The 14,533-nt window shown below is 45.2% G+C and overlaps 1 protein-coding gene and 1 long non-coding RNA gene across 2 annotated transcripts in view; both read right to left on the minus strand.

The window, feature by feature from the left end:
• Positions 1–14,533, minus strand: part of LOC137157644 (uncharacterized) — a 147,449-nt gene that overhangs the window by 53,024 nt on the left and 79,892 nt on the right. The window lies entirely within an intron of this gene.
• Positions 186–2,600, minus strand: DIO3 (iodothyronine deiodinase 3). Its single transcript, XM_067555041.1, has one exon. It carries the CDS (start codon positions 2,386–2,388, stop codon positions 1,441–1,443), a length of 948 nt encoding a protein of 315 aa, XP_067411142.1. The 5' UTR covers positions 2,389–2,600; the 3' UTR covers positions 186–1,440.

A 14,533-nucleotide genomic window follows, 5' to 3' on the forward strand; every position in this document is an offset into this window, starting at 1 on the left:
CACAGCTGTCATTTGTTCAGGCAGGGATTGGAGCTTGATTTAGGGAGGTACCTAAACACCTGCTTTAGTTAAGGCAGGTGAGTCGCCACCTTGCTTTCAACGGGCTTATTCAGCTGCGTAAAGTGAGGCAGGCGCGCACGTACCTCCGCTGGGAGGGCTCCTCCCTAGGGTGCTCCAAGTTCCAGCTGACAAGAAGTGGCTTTCCAGGACTTTACACGTGCGCTCGCGGGGCTGGAGCATAGCAGGTTTCTCTCCAGCGCGCACAACTTGGAGACAGGGCTAGACCTGGGCGCCGGCAGCAAGCTGCGCAGAGAATCTGTTCCAGCTGCTGCCTTGCCTCTAAGACAGGACTGAATGGCCTGCCCTCAGCCCCCCTGGGTGGGAAAGCCCCCGCCGCCTGGGCAGACCGCGCTCCGTACCTAGGCTGCGCTGGGGCAGCGGCTGGTTAGTAACTTTGCAGAGTCAGGACCGTGAGAGGAAAGCGGCTGGGGGGCGAGAGGCTCAATGGCTCTGACCATGAATAGCCAGAGCCCAGCGGCTTCTTTTCCGCGGAAAGGGCGACCTGCCCCGGGGGCCTCTCACCCCGCGGGGAAGCTTTTAACGCTTCTTCCGTGGCAGCGTTTCTGCAGAGCGCTCCCCGTGCCTAGGGCGCCCCCTAAGCGCCCCGCAGAGCCCCCCCTCCTCCTCCAGCGCCCCTCGCGGGCTGCGACCCGGCCCCAACCTCGCCTCCTGCGCGCCTGAGGCCCCCGCAGCTGGGCTCCGCCGGAGGCGGGGGTGGCTGGGACCAGGTGGCGCGCGCAGTAGCGGCTCGGCGCGAGGCAGCCAAGAGGAGGCGCGTGTTTATTCCAGATCTTTATTACTATAAAAAGTTCATAAAAAAACACCAAACAAACAAACCCCCCCCCCGAACAGTTTACCAAAGAGGAGACCCCTCCCGCCCCGCCCCGCCCCAAATAGGACCTTGCGGTGAGCCCGGCTTCTGGGCACTTCTAGCATCGGCCAACATCGGACTCGATTTCCTGGTCTCAAACCATTTCAAAATCGGTCGTCACAGAAATACTAGAAAGCCCCCGGCGCGTCTTGCGGGCAGGCAGCGGAGCTCCCCCGGCCGCAGCGTCTCTCGGACCCACGCGGCCCCAGCCCAGCCGCCAGCAGAGGAACCGCTTTTTCTTTGGGGGGCGGGGCGGGGGGGTTAGAAAAGGGGGTCTTTACAAAAGGCAGGGGGGCAGGGGGCGCGGACGGAGCTCGGCTGGCAAATCAACATGATTCGAATAGGGCAGGGGCCAGGGCGCTGCTCGGACCGAGCTCTCGCGGCAGCCTCCTGGGAGCTGGGCGGCAGCCGTCCCGGGGGAGCGGAGCGGAGAGGGAGAGCTCCTGCCCGCCCCGGCGCAGCAGGACTTCTCCCTCCCTCCCTCCCCCCCGCCGCGGGGCCGTTTCCTTTTACACTTGGATGACCACCGGGCTGGGACTCTGGAGCCGGCGTTTGTACTGGTCGAGCCAGCTCCGCAGTTCGGAGATCTTGTAGCCCTCTGGTCCCCTGCCTCCCTGGTACATCACCACGTCCTCCTGGATGATGTAGAGCCTTTCAAAGTAGGCTCCGTAGGCGGCGCTGGACGCATTGTCCATGGTGTCCACCGCCAGCGGGCAACCCGGCGCCCCTTCCTGCATGAGCTGAGCCGCCCTCAGCCTGTCCTGGAGGCACTGGTGCTTGGGGATCTCGTAGGCGGCGTCCGAGCTGACCCAGCCGTCGGAGGGGTGAGCTTCTTCAATGTACACCAGCAGAAAGTCGGCGATGTCCACGAAGTGCGCCGCCAGGCGCCGGAAGGACCTCAGGCGAGCCATGAAGGGGGGTCAGGTGCAGCTGCCGAAGTTCAGGATCAGGGGTCTCTTGCCCCGGGCGTAGTCCAGGATCCGGAGCCGCTTCTGCCCGTCCAGCTGGATGACTTCGGGGTTGGGGGCGGAGGAGCCCACGTGGGCCGACTTGAAGAAGTCCAGCTTCTGCCCGTGCCACACGGCTTTCAGGGACTCCAAGGTGAACATGCGGTTGGAGTCGGACACGCAGAGCGGCGGGTCGTCCGGGGGCGGCTCCTGGCCCTGGCCCTGGCCCTGGCGGGCTTCCTCCTCCGCCGTGCCCAGCAGCAGCACCTTTTTCCTGATGCACAGAAAATCCAGGAGCCAGAGCATCAGGGCTGTGAGCAGGAAGCGGGGGAGCAGGAGGATGCAGGCAGCGACTTGGGTGAGCAGCTGCAAGGTGTGAACGCCGAAGGAGTGGAGCATTGTCGGGGCTGTGCTGGGGCGAGGTCGCGGGGGTTCCCACCCCCTTCCACCCACGCCCGCCTGCCTGGCTCTGTGCAGCTCAGCTGAGCTCCCGCTTCTCTTTAAGTCCATTTTATAGTCAGGGATTTAAATGAAAAGTGACTCCACCTCCGGCCAGGACCCGCCCCCTTGGAACTTAAACCCGGGGATTACCTACCCCGCCACTCCAGTGACCTAAAAATACACAGGCAGGAGGAGCGAGCCCCGGTGTGAGCTGCAAGGGACGTGTCCTGCCGCAGGGAGCAGCCCCGCTCAGGCCGCGGCAGGGCGCCAGCGGCAGGGCACAGGCGGGGGGCTCCGGGCGCAGATAGCAGGCGCGTGCACACGTCCAAACAACCCCGGGCCGGGACAAGGCAACAGGCCAGCCCCGCGGCCCTGCCCCCTCCCCGCTGCCACCCGGGGCGCACGTGGGTGTTGGCAGAGGGAGTGCCAGCCGAGCCCGGGCGTCCCCAGGCGCCTCCACCAAAGGTGACATGACCAGGCTCCCCCCGGCCCCCGCGGACAGGACCCGCCTTTCTCCCTCCCTCCGATCGATCACTAATATCGATGCGAGGAGCCTCCTTGGCGGAGTGATCCCCTCCCCCTCCTCTTCCTCCTCCCCGGGCTCCCTGACACGCCCTCCGCGCTCCTCGGGAACGTCCTAAGCCAGCCGCCGGCGCTAGTCGCTCTGCCTCGCCAGCGCCGCTTCCAGCGGGGCAGGTGGAACTTTTCCCAGCCGAGCTGCTGCCGGAGAGGCTGGGCGTCGGGGCGTGGGCCGGGGATCCCGCCGCCTGGGCCACCGCTCCCTGGAAGGGGCAGCTTGTTTCGCTGCCTTGCAGGAGCAGCCCGGCCCGCGGTGCGCCCTGCGCCCGGGAAGTGGCCCTGCTGAGCGGCGGGGGTCTGGCCTGGGCAGGAGACGGGGGGCGCTTGCCAGGTTCCTCCGCGCTCACTGCGTCTAAGACACCGCTCGCTGGGTCCTAAACCTGTTGACAGCGCGAAACCGACGAGAGGGGAGCGAGACAAGGAAGCGCTTCCTCGCCACTAGGGGTAGCTGTTGTCCGAAAGCTGAAATGTCCCCGCGCTGCTGCAGCTGCGGGTGGTGAAGGGCGAGATTCTTCCTTCCTCTCTGGAGAGCCGGGGCCGCCCCTCCGGTTGTAATCTTACATAACCCGGGCCAGCTTTTTCCTCCCTCGCAGGTAGCAGAAGCCCTTAGTTCACTTTTAGTTCACAGTGGCAAGCAGGTGCCAGGCTGGAGGAGAACTTGTGACCTGTTTGCTCTGGGTTCTAGCCACTCTGATCCCTCTGTGGTAATGTCCTGTCACTGAACCTTATTGTCATTTATTATTTCCAGCACAGAAGCACCTACAGCTGCAATTGAGATCACCTCCCTGCTGTGCTAGGCATGGTGCAAACATGCACTAAGAGCTGAGTCTTTGCCCCCAAAGACCTTCGGTCCAGACTTTCAAAGATATTTAGGTTCCTAACTGACATTGAAATCGGACAGGGCTTCACATCCTAAACAGGAAGGAAATGCTCTTTATCCCCATTTTACAGATGGGGAACGGAGGCACAGAGAAATTTGTTTGCTCCTGGCCAGTGGCAGAACAGGGAATAGAACTCAGATGTCCTCAGTCTCAATCTGGTTTCTTTATCTCATGACCATCTTGTTTCATCCTTTCTGAGGAATTCTCAGCCTCCAAAAATCTAGGCCTGTCCTGTTTATCTGGGTACCTATCCGTCCCCCATCAGAGTAACAACTGGGCTCCATCTTTGTTGGGATATTTAAACCATTTCTTGTTTACTTGATCATCTGGGAATGGGGTAAATATGTATTATCAAATTTAATCTAAAGTGGTAGGATGGGACTTGTTGCATGCCGTGCGGTCTGTAACAGTTTGGAACCAGCTAAATCAACATTTTTTTTTTCATTTGTAGGACTGGAAGGGATCTTGAGAGGTCTTCTACTTCAGTCACTTTCACTCAAGGCAGGACTAAGTAGTACTAGACCGCCCCTGACAGGTGTTTGTCCAACTTGCTCTTAAAAATCTCTAATGATGGAGATTCCATAACCTCCCTTGGCAATATATTGACTAAAATTCAGGTTGAATGTCCACTTGAAAAGGCCCAAACACAGAGACAGAAAACAAAATAATACATAGAAAAAACCTTTCCATGATTAAGAGGAACATGAATATAAACTTCTTATGATGATTGGTGATGGAGAAAGAGACTTTAAATAGATGGGTGGAGTATTGTCTAAAGGATGGAGCACAGGACTCAAAGTCAGAAGCTCTGGGTTCCATACCCATCACTGCCACTGACTCGCTCTCACTTAATCCTAAATATTCAAAAGTGTTCACTAATTCTGAATGCCTCGGTGATTGTGTGATCAACTGAAGTATCTGGTGCCTGATTTTCAGCAGTGCTGAGGATCTGCAGCTCCCATTGATTTCAGTGAACGCTTCTGAAAATTTGGCTGCATACCTCTCTGCCTCAGATTCACCATCTGTAAAATGGAGGCAATAATACTTAACTACCTCACAGAGGTCAAGCAGGCTTAGTTAATGTTCATGTGAATTGTTTTGAGAACCTTGGATGAAAGGCCCTATGAAAAGTATTATCTTCATCCTTTTTAATTTATTCCAGAATAGACTATTGCGAAATAATCTATCTGTACCCTCAGTCCAGAGGCCAACTGTGGGTCATCCTTAATGTGTGACAACATTGAGTAAAGTGATTAAGTATTTTGTTATCCAAATGGAAATGCATTTTTATCTCCTTTTTTACTAGGCACCTCATAAAGACCTGTTAATACACTAGGACTGTTCTTTGTCTTTTAGCCTGAACTAATAACTTATAGTGCATGCCATGGAGCTCAGTACAGTGCAAATCACTGAACAGTTATTTACTGTATTGTTAAACTTATTGTTGAACTCCTCATATGGGCCTCTTGCCACCTTTCAGTGCAGTTACACAATCTTCAAAACCACAAATTAAAGCTTTTAAACGAATACAATAACAAATTATGTTAACTCTAAATAAACCCCCAGCAAAAAACGCTTGAACTCTCAAAGCAACCCCTTCCAAATATGCTGACAGACAAAAACCTGAGTAAACAGCCTTGAACATCAACAAACTTTGTTCTGTCAGACCAATCGGAGTGGTTCTGAGGCACCAAAATATGGAGATTTATATAGATTTCTTGTTGGTAGAAAAAGATTGGAAATTCAGTCTTAGTTTATGCACTTGGAAAACCCTCCCTCTCCATCCCTTGGAAACAACTTTGTTTTATCTTTTCAGTTTGAGAGGTACTTTTGAACTGTGGCTTCTTATTCGGGTGTGGACAGCTATGTTGGGCAGAGCACCTGGTGGAACAATTGCTGCAGTGGCCTGTGTCTGCGCTCTTTTGCTATGGACTCCAAATACAATCAGGGGATATAATTTCATACTGATGTGAAGTTATATAAGGTGGTGTCTAAATTCAACCCTCACTTCAGCTAAATAGAGCTAGAAGGAAAGGGAAGAAAACCCCACCTGGCTTGACAGAGGACCTGAGAAAATTTGTATTCCTGACATATTCAGACATCAAGGAGGACTTCCAGGATAAATTGGCAGTAGACCAATTTATATATGCTCAGCTGGACCTTGACTTGCAGATCAAGATCATCAGAGCCCAAAGATACACTGAGAAGCTGTGGAATTTGCTAACGAACTTGAATCTTTCCTTGCAGGAGGAAGCACCTGCTAGTGAGGAAGAGGGAAGCTAAGCACCATGAGCCCAATAAATACGGCTCTGAGTCTAGTATGTATGAGGAAAAAGATGTTTCTAATCTGGTTCATGACCTTATCAAACAATTAGAAAAACTGATCAATTCGGTTTGTAAACAAGGGAAATTAGCAATCATGCAAAACTAAAGGAAGCAGTTCAGTTAAATGATGGTACTGTGGAAAAAATTGACCATAAAAGGGACTATTGTAAATATAAGGTGGGCCAGAATAGAGTATCACAAGTATCTAATGAAAGCCCCTCTCCGATGGAGGGACACCAAAATGAAGGGGCAAATCTTGGCAAGGGTCAACTCCATTAAAAAAAAATCTGTGCAGTTAAAAAACAATACTGGAAGTTTGGCTATTGAGTGCGTATCGGGATCTGTGAAACATGTGGGCATAGTGGACGATGACTCAAACATAAATTTTTTGGATTTCATTAAGGCTAATAATTGTGTAATAAATGCCAGGATGGTGTCTTATAAATCCGGTCTGTAGAAATTCCCTTTAAAGAAGTAGGCCAGGTGAAACAAATGGTTTGTAGGCAATTGGCTCCCAATGAACAAGTTGTCCTCCTTCCATGAGCAGAAATCATTATGCTATGGTAGCTTTCCAGAAAAGGGAAGATGGGGAGTGGTTGAAACCTGTTTTGAGACCCAGGGTCATGGGGGAATCTTAGCTGCTAACGCTGTAGTGGTGCAGAAACAGGAACAGATTCATTTGCTAAATGTTTCCAACAAGCAGCAAATGGTAAAAAAGGGAAGTATGGTTGCAAAATGTAATATAGAAGAAAACTACAAGGGGCTAAAGCGTGAAGGTGAGCGCACAGTTTCTATTGGGGTTTGCCTACACAGAGCAGCAATGTGCACTGTAGGGGTGTGATGTCTAAAGTGCATTAATGTGCTGTGCATGGATTGGTCCATGTAGATGCTGCTGGGGTGTGCACTAAAAGTTCCCTCATGCACTTTACATTGTGCTGTTTGAAACTAGGGAACTCTTAGTGTGCACCAATGGGGTCTGCATGGACCAATTAGTGTGCTTTAGAAATCATACCCTGGTAGTGTGTATTGCAGCACTGTGCAGACTAGCCCTTGCACTTATTCCAGCACTGTGCCGTACACTTAAATGGGGAGCAGCAGAATGGTCTAAGAGACTTCCTGGTTAGGAATCGGGTGGTGTTCTCCCTGTCAAACAAAGATGTAGCTTGTACTGTACTGGTCCAGCATAAAAGACTGATAGTAGGGGAAAACAACCCAATGAACAGTTACAAATAGCAAAGAGATAAGAGGCATTATAGGACATTGAGGAAATGTATCAGAAGGCATATATGAGCCTTCACCCAGTCCTTGGGCCTCACCCATAGTTCCAGTTAAGAAGACGGATGGCAGCCCCAGATTCTGTGTGGACTATGGAAAACTAAATGAAGTCACTTGGATTCTTATCTATCACCACAAACAGATGACACTTGCTGTAGCAGGCTCAGTCTAGATTTCTATAATGGATTTTAAAAGTGGGTATTGGCAAGTAGTGGATGCAAAGGACAGGAAAAACTGCTTTCACAGCAGGGCAAGGCCTGTGGCAATTTTAAGTGATGGCTTTTTACCTTGTGCAATGCACCAGCCATATTTGAGAGGCTAATTGAGAGGGTATTCCATAGCATGCCCCTCTCAGCCTGTCTGTTATACCTAGATAATATCTTGGTGCATGCTAAAACCTGTGAACAAGAACTGATACTCTTACAAATGGTCTGGGATAAGCAGAAGGATGCCCATCTGAAATTAAACCCAAATAAATTTGAGTTGTTTCAAAAACCTTGGGCACACAATTAGTGAGAAGGAAATTTCCACTGCAGAAAAGCTATACAGAGCTGGCCAACTCCCCAGATACTCTCAAATGTGCAGAATTTTGTAGGACTCCACTCCTATCACAGAAGGTTTATTTGTGGGTTTGCTAATATTGCAAAACCATTGCTTAGGATGGGTAAGAAAGGAAAATCATTTCAGTGGTCAGCAGAGTATAATGTAGCATTTTCAGAGTTGAAAAAGGCTCTAGTGGCTGTGCCTGTCTTGCTCTACCTGTGTTTCAAAACTCCTTTCATGTTGGGGGCAGTACTGACACAAGGACACAAAGGGTTTGAGAGGGTGGTGGCTACTTGGAGTTGGAAGATGGAATGTTGTATAGTTGATGGGAGAAACCAGCAAGAGGGTTACAGGTACCAGCTGATGTACCAGATACATTAAAAAAAGAGATTCTGGAGGTTAGGTCAAAGAGATTTGGTAGGGAGTAAAATGATTTGGGTTTGGTGATGTGAAAACATTTGGGCAGAAGGACACTATGCAAATAGTTAAGTTTGTATCATTTGTAATTTGTTAAAGTATTTATTTTCTTTCTGTCTGGGATGGGTTGTTTATGGTGTCACCATTTTACATCTCATCAGGGTTATGGGCAAAGTTAATATGTGAGGTGGTGTGGACTGGGCAACAGGTTATTTAAGGTAGTGGTGGGGACATGTATTTACCACCCTCCATTTAAGAGAGTGCTAAGAAAAAGTTAAGTTCCTTTGTGAAACAATAGCAGCCTCTACCCCAAACACAGGCATGTCACCACTCAAAACAAAATCACTCATAGGTGATGGAATTTTGCTGGGTGTTATTTTGAGTAGACGTATGTCTGTGAGGAAGAAAAGGCGAGAAACTCCACAAAACCAGAAGGAGTAGGAAGCCAGAAACAGCCTGAATAAGCATTAAGAGTATGGATCTAAGAAAAGCCTAAAGACAGGGAGAATGCTGGCTGAAAGGGTCTTAGTTTCTTTTCTCATAACTCCATCTTCTGCTGTTTTATTTCTCCTGCATTCAGGAAAACAGGACTTTGTACATTCTTTGTAGATAAACGGATTTGTATCAAAGATACTTGACTCCATCAATTTCTCCTCTTAACTAAACAAACCATAGGGCCCCGAACTTTGGCCAGCCACTTGGATCACTTGGTGACCAGATGTTCCGATATTAGGGGCTTTGTCTTATATAGGCAACTATACCCTCCCTGGCTACCTCCCCCCTCCAAATTGTGCCCTGATTTTTCACACTTGCTATCCGGTCACCCTATTTGGGTCTAAAGGGGCAACAGTGCTCATCATAGTTTTTTTTAACAATCTGTAACCAGAGCCTTTTATATTAAATGGGACATTATTCATAATTTCAGTTGTATTCATGTGCCTTCAGTCTGTTAAGCCACTGATGTACTCAATAAGGGCCAAATCCTACCATTAGAACTAAAGCCTTTATTTCTTTTGAATGTACGACGACTTCTGAACTGGGTACTTATTGGTGATCCACATTGTTACTGCTAATAGCAAGGAAAACTCTTGTACCTTCTTAATCCTCAGCATTGGAGATCTCCTAGAATACATTATCCTAAACACTGAGATTTACGATAGCACGTCTGGCTATGGGTGGTTTTCACCCTTTTACATGTGGTCTGTGGTCAACAGTCACTAACCTCGTGTGAATGTGTATGTGTATACATTTAAATGAAAAATTATACATACGTATGTGTGTATGTTTTACATTTTCTTTTTCCCTTTTTGAGGTTTTTTGTAGTTCTAGTTTTTCTTAATTTGGTAAATTTGATTTCTAGCTTTGTGGTAAAGTTTGTTTTGTTTTACCAGATGTTACAAAATAAATTCAGCAACTTATAAAAACAAAACCTCAAAAAGCTAAAATTAAAAACATCAGCTCTGCTTTGATCTAGAGGATGTGTTGAAATGGTATATTTACATGTTTATTTTCTATTTTATAATTCCGAGTGCAAAAGCATGTAAAATTTCCTGACATGTAGCTAAATGTATTTTGGAAAAAACCCCCACATCTCATATCTTTTCAGTTACATGTAGTTAATCTGTAAGGACAAAACTTAATATAAAAGAGATGAGAAAGACACATATTAATTTCACTGAACTTTGGATGAGACCTAAAACAGCATATAAACAATTTCTCCTCCTGTAAGGGGCAACTCATCCAAAGTAACTACAGTGGAACCTTTCTCCTAGTTGTGGAGGTCATGCTGCCCCGTGACCAGTGCCTCACATCATCTCAGTTCACCTAACATTTTTCCCCTATGTTGGGATTTAGTACAGTCTTAGCTAGTCCTGTATTTATCCCTACAATTTCCCCCCTGTGTTGGACCCTCTGCTATTAATTCCACTTCTCTGAAGTGCAATAAAAGCTGGTATAATGTTTTTCATTGTTCTGCACTGCGTCTTAAAGAGAATGAGGGCCCTTCAGAAATGGATTATTATAATGCATGTCCCAAATAGAGAAACATACTTTCTGGGAGGTAGAGGGGGAAATGTAGACTATCTAGGCTTCCTCCCCACCAATATGCTCATCTTCCCCTTAAATAGAACCCTGTTTGGCACTCAAAGCACTAATGTAATGCATGGTGTCTGAGACTGTAAAGAACAGGAGATATGCACTGATTCTACAGGGTGGAATAATGGTGTTGATTCAAACATTATCAGTCTCCTATTAGAACTCTGCAGTGGAGAACTCATTATAGGGTTTGGCCCTAAGGAAATACAGTATAATTATAGCCATCAAAGTGGTTTGCTCCACTAGAAAGGCAGCAACCTAGTCCAGAAATCAAACTCTATGGAGACGAACTTAACCTGCAGCTTTATACACACTGAATACAGATCAAGTACTTGGAGGAGGGACAGTGCTAGTCTCTCTACCTCTCACACAGTGTGGCCTGTGCTGTGCAGGAGGTCAGAGTAGATGATCGTAATTGTCTTTTCTGACCTAAAAGTCTATGAGTCTGAGGCATGATACAGAACGATGAGTTTTCTTAGGAACGGGAGTCACTATTTGCTCAGATCTGGACCTCTTCTGAGAAGACAATGGCAAATTATACCAAACTCCATGTTGTACAGGAGTTAGTGTTTTCAATAGCTACAGAGTTCAATCAACTAATGCCATTCAGTAGGATGAAAACAGACATAAGTGCCTGATGAAAATAAGGTTAATTCTTCATCTTTTAAACTGCAGCTTCCAAATATCGTGATGACAACACTATTTCCTCAAGACTCTATCAAGTGGCTCTTGTCTCAGAGAAGACTTGACTTGTGAATTGGCAAACTGGGTCCAAGCTCTGTTGGTGGAAAATGATCAACACACCGCTGAGCATCTTCTATTGTGGGCAAGTTTCATCACCATAGGTCATTCTTTGTTTGGTGCTGATTCTTGGGTCGCAAATACCATATCATGAAATGTATACTGTAAGGCAGAGCTCCCATTGATTTCAATAGAGTCAAGATGTCACCCATACTGTGTAGTGAGATAACAGAACCCAAAAAGGGATGAAGAATCAGAAAATCGGTGCATCACTTTGCTGCTTTTGGGAAGTGTAATAAAGTTTACCACATTTTTGTAATGTCTTTAAAAAATAAAACCTTGAAACCTTGAATTTTCCAGACTGTGATGTGCTTCTCATCTGAAATGAACATGGATGTTTCTGTTTTCAGTCTACAACTGACTGTGGGAGAGTGGGAAAGTAGCATTAAAGCAAATGTCTATTCAAGAAAAAATCTTTAGGGATCATGTGTAGAATAATCTTTTGCAAGGTGACCTTCACTTCTTAGAATATAAAGATTTTAACCAGCAATGGTTTAACGTATTTTGAATAAGCTGTGGAGCTGAGGCATGAATCATTTAACAAGAATGTAGGAGTTCACTATGCAGTAGAGGCAGGAATGTTAGACTACTTTAGAACATGGAACTGAGATGAGTAGGGTACTGAGATTGTAAGTGTTTTTATCATCTTAAAGCCAGAAACAACACTAAAACACATATTACATTCATAATATGCCTTACTTCTGTGAAAATGATAATTTTACGTAAGCTGGGACTGTCTTAAACAATTGGCCTTCTCAACATAAATCTGAATGCATTATATTGTGCCTGTACTCTTACCAACTCTTCAAATAACTTACTTGCTTCTGGGCTTTTCTTTGAACAAAAATGTTTGTGCAGTTTTCCAGAGAATTTTTCCTGGCATTTGCACCATAACTCCATTATTTTTAGCCATATGCAATGGTATTATGCAACATCTGAAATTTGCTTCTTTCAGATCTTGGTGATTTATACGTTTTAATTTCCAGGATACTATCGTGAAGTTACCTTCTCTTCATTACTATAGGATTTCTCTTCCCGGATCTTTGGTATTTATTTTTGTCATGTCTGTGGTCGGGGTTTGGCAATGTTGTATTATACTAATGACTAAACATATATAAAAATTGGAAGGAACACACCTCTTAATCTCCTAATTTAATGCAATTGAAAGGCGTTGTTTATCAATAATAGAGAGAATTATAGCTGGTTTCTGGACAAATTTGACACAATATAAAAATAGACTGTTTCAGCCAGATAGAAAGACTTTGACAAACGTGAACTATTCAACTGAAGAATAGCATGTAATTCTTGTTCCAAAATAGATGCAATTTGCTTATTTTAAATTGTAATACAGTATTTCTTTCTAAACTATTGCCCAGAAAGACTTGGAAGTGGTAGTCTATTAGTTTGGACAAGTATAGATTGTTTATATGGAACATTTTAATTGACATAAAAATTATGTAAACCAAATAACTCCTCTGTTCTTGGATGGAGAGAAGGTCTTTGGCATAGCAGGGAGTTGAATTTGTTCTCTAATTTTTCCTCTTAGGCAGGAAACTGCACATAGTTTATTGCTCAGATGAAATTTCTCAGCATCTTACATGTTCATTAAATTTTCCCTATAAGTGGTAAATTCTACTTTATGCTATCATATATCCACTATTGATTTAAAATCACATCTACTGCTGATCTTAGCACTTTCCTTATGTTTAGATTTACTTTTGTTTGTTTGTTTAGTTAAGTTTAATTCCCAGTCTGCGTAGTCTACCTTATTGATTAAAATGTTCCTTTGAAAATGATGCATATTATAGTTTAATTTGTTTACAAAGAACTCTTGCTATTTTGTATTCCTTAGAACCAAAAGAAAATAAATAAAAACCCTATTGACTTCATTGGGGCTAGGATTTCACTCAAAGTGTTTAGGTTAGTTTAATAGCTGGTTTAATAGTATTTGGTTAATTTAAAAGCTCAATTTGATTTGTGGGGGATCTTTACCTTTGCTTCTATACCTTTTTGTTTTTAGAGGAATAACAGTTATTTATTTCTGTGAACTTCAAGGGTATTCTTAGACTAAACAGTATAGTATCTTTATAGGGAAAATGTGATAAGTAAAACTATGTGATATATCTCATCATTTTCTCTTGAAGCTCTATAGGAAAATCTAGCAAAGATTAAGTGTGCACTTGAAACTCAGATATTAAATTTTGGATTCTGATTCACTCTCTTCTCTGGGGATGAATTACTGTAGATGCTTAGAGTAGGTCCAGTGTCTCTGCAAACCTTAATTTAAAGGCAGCTGATTGCATTTGAATATTATGTCTGCAAAAACAAGAAATCCATCTATATTCACTACTGCTTTTTGCAATTAATTATATTGGAATGTTAGTCCCTTGCTGCTAATTATTAGGTTTCAGGTAATTTAAATCCCTTGAAATAAGGGGGAAAAGTATTTATTTAGAATAGATATTCTGTAGAATACATTTGTGGAATAATATATGTCTAATATTAAAGGTGAAGAAAATTGCATTCTCTTAAATCCACCCTGAGAAGAGCAGCTGTTTGAAACGCTTGCTTACTGTACACAAAACATGGGTCCAATATGTAGTGAGGGAACATTTTCACAAGTGATGATGATGTATTTGGAGAAACTGACATTTTCTTTATCTAATTTTTATTGGCGTTGTGCTCCAGTTGAGCCAAGAACAAATGGAAAAACAACAACAAACCCCATGAATTGAAATAGCAGCACAGTAAGTTAAATCGTGAAAGTGAAAGCCACTCAGAGGTAAGACTCTGAATTCATCCTTAGCTCACCCCTCTGTTTTGCAGGCTCACGCTGCTTCCATCCTGCTTTTAATACTGGTTTAACAATGCCTGACATCGGGCTGCCAATGGAAGCAGCTGTCCCTTTTCAGCAGGAAAATAACTGCCAGCAGCAGGCTCCGAGAGGCTGATTTTAATTAAAATCCTGATTTCAAATACAATTCAGTTTGCCGTCATGGCCAAAGAAGTTTGCAGGATGGAATCTTAGTGAACATCATGTTGACCAGAATAGGAACCACATATGTTTAATAATCTTTGGGCCCTACTAATCACCAGGGACAGATCCTCAGTGGGTGTAAATTGTCATAGCCCCATTGGTGTCAAAGAGGGTCTGACAGTTTACACCTGCTGAAGATTTGCCCACAGGTGATTAGAAATATATATATAATCTTTAATTGCCTAACATGCCTTTCAAGGTAATGTAATAAGCTTACAGTAAAATTGCTCTGTTGTTCATCATATTTTTGTTATTAAAGATT

Source organism: Emydura macquarii, unplaced genomic scaffold, assembly GCF_026122565.2.
Source record: "Emydura macquarii macquarii isolate MOO-44397 ecotype Brisbane River unplaced genomic scaffold, CSIRO-AGI_Emac_v2 contig_1551, whole genome shotgun sequence".
Taxonomy (NCBI): Eukaryota; Metazoa; Chordata; order Testudines; family Chelidae; genus Emydura; species Emydura macquarii.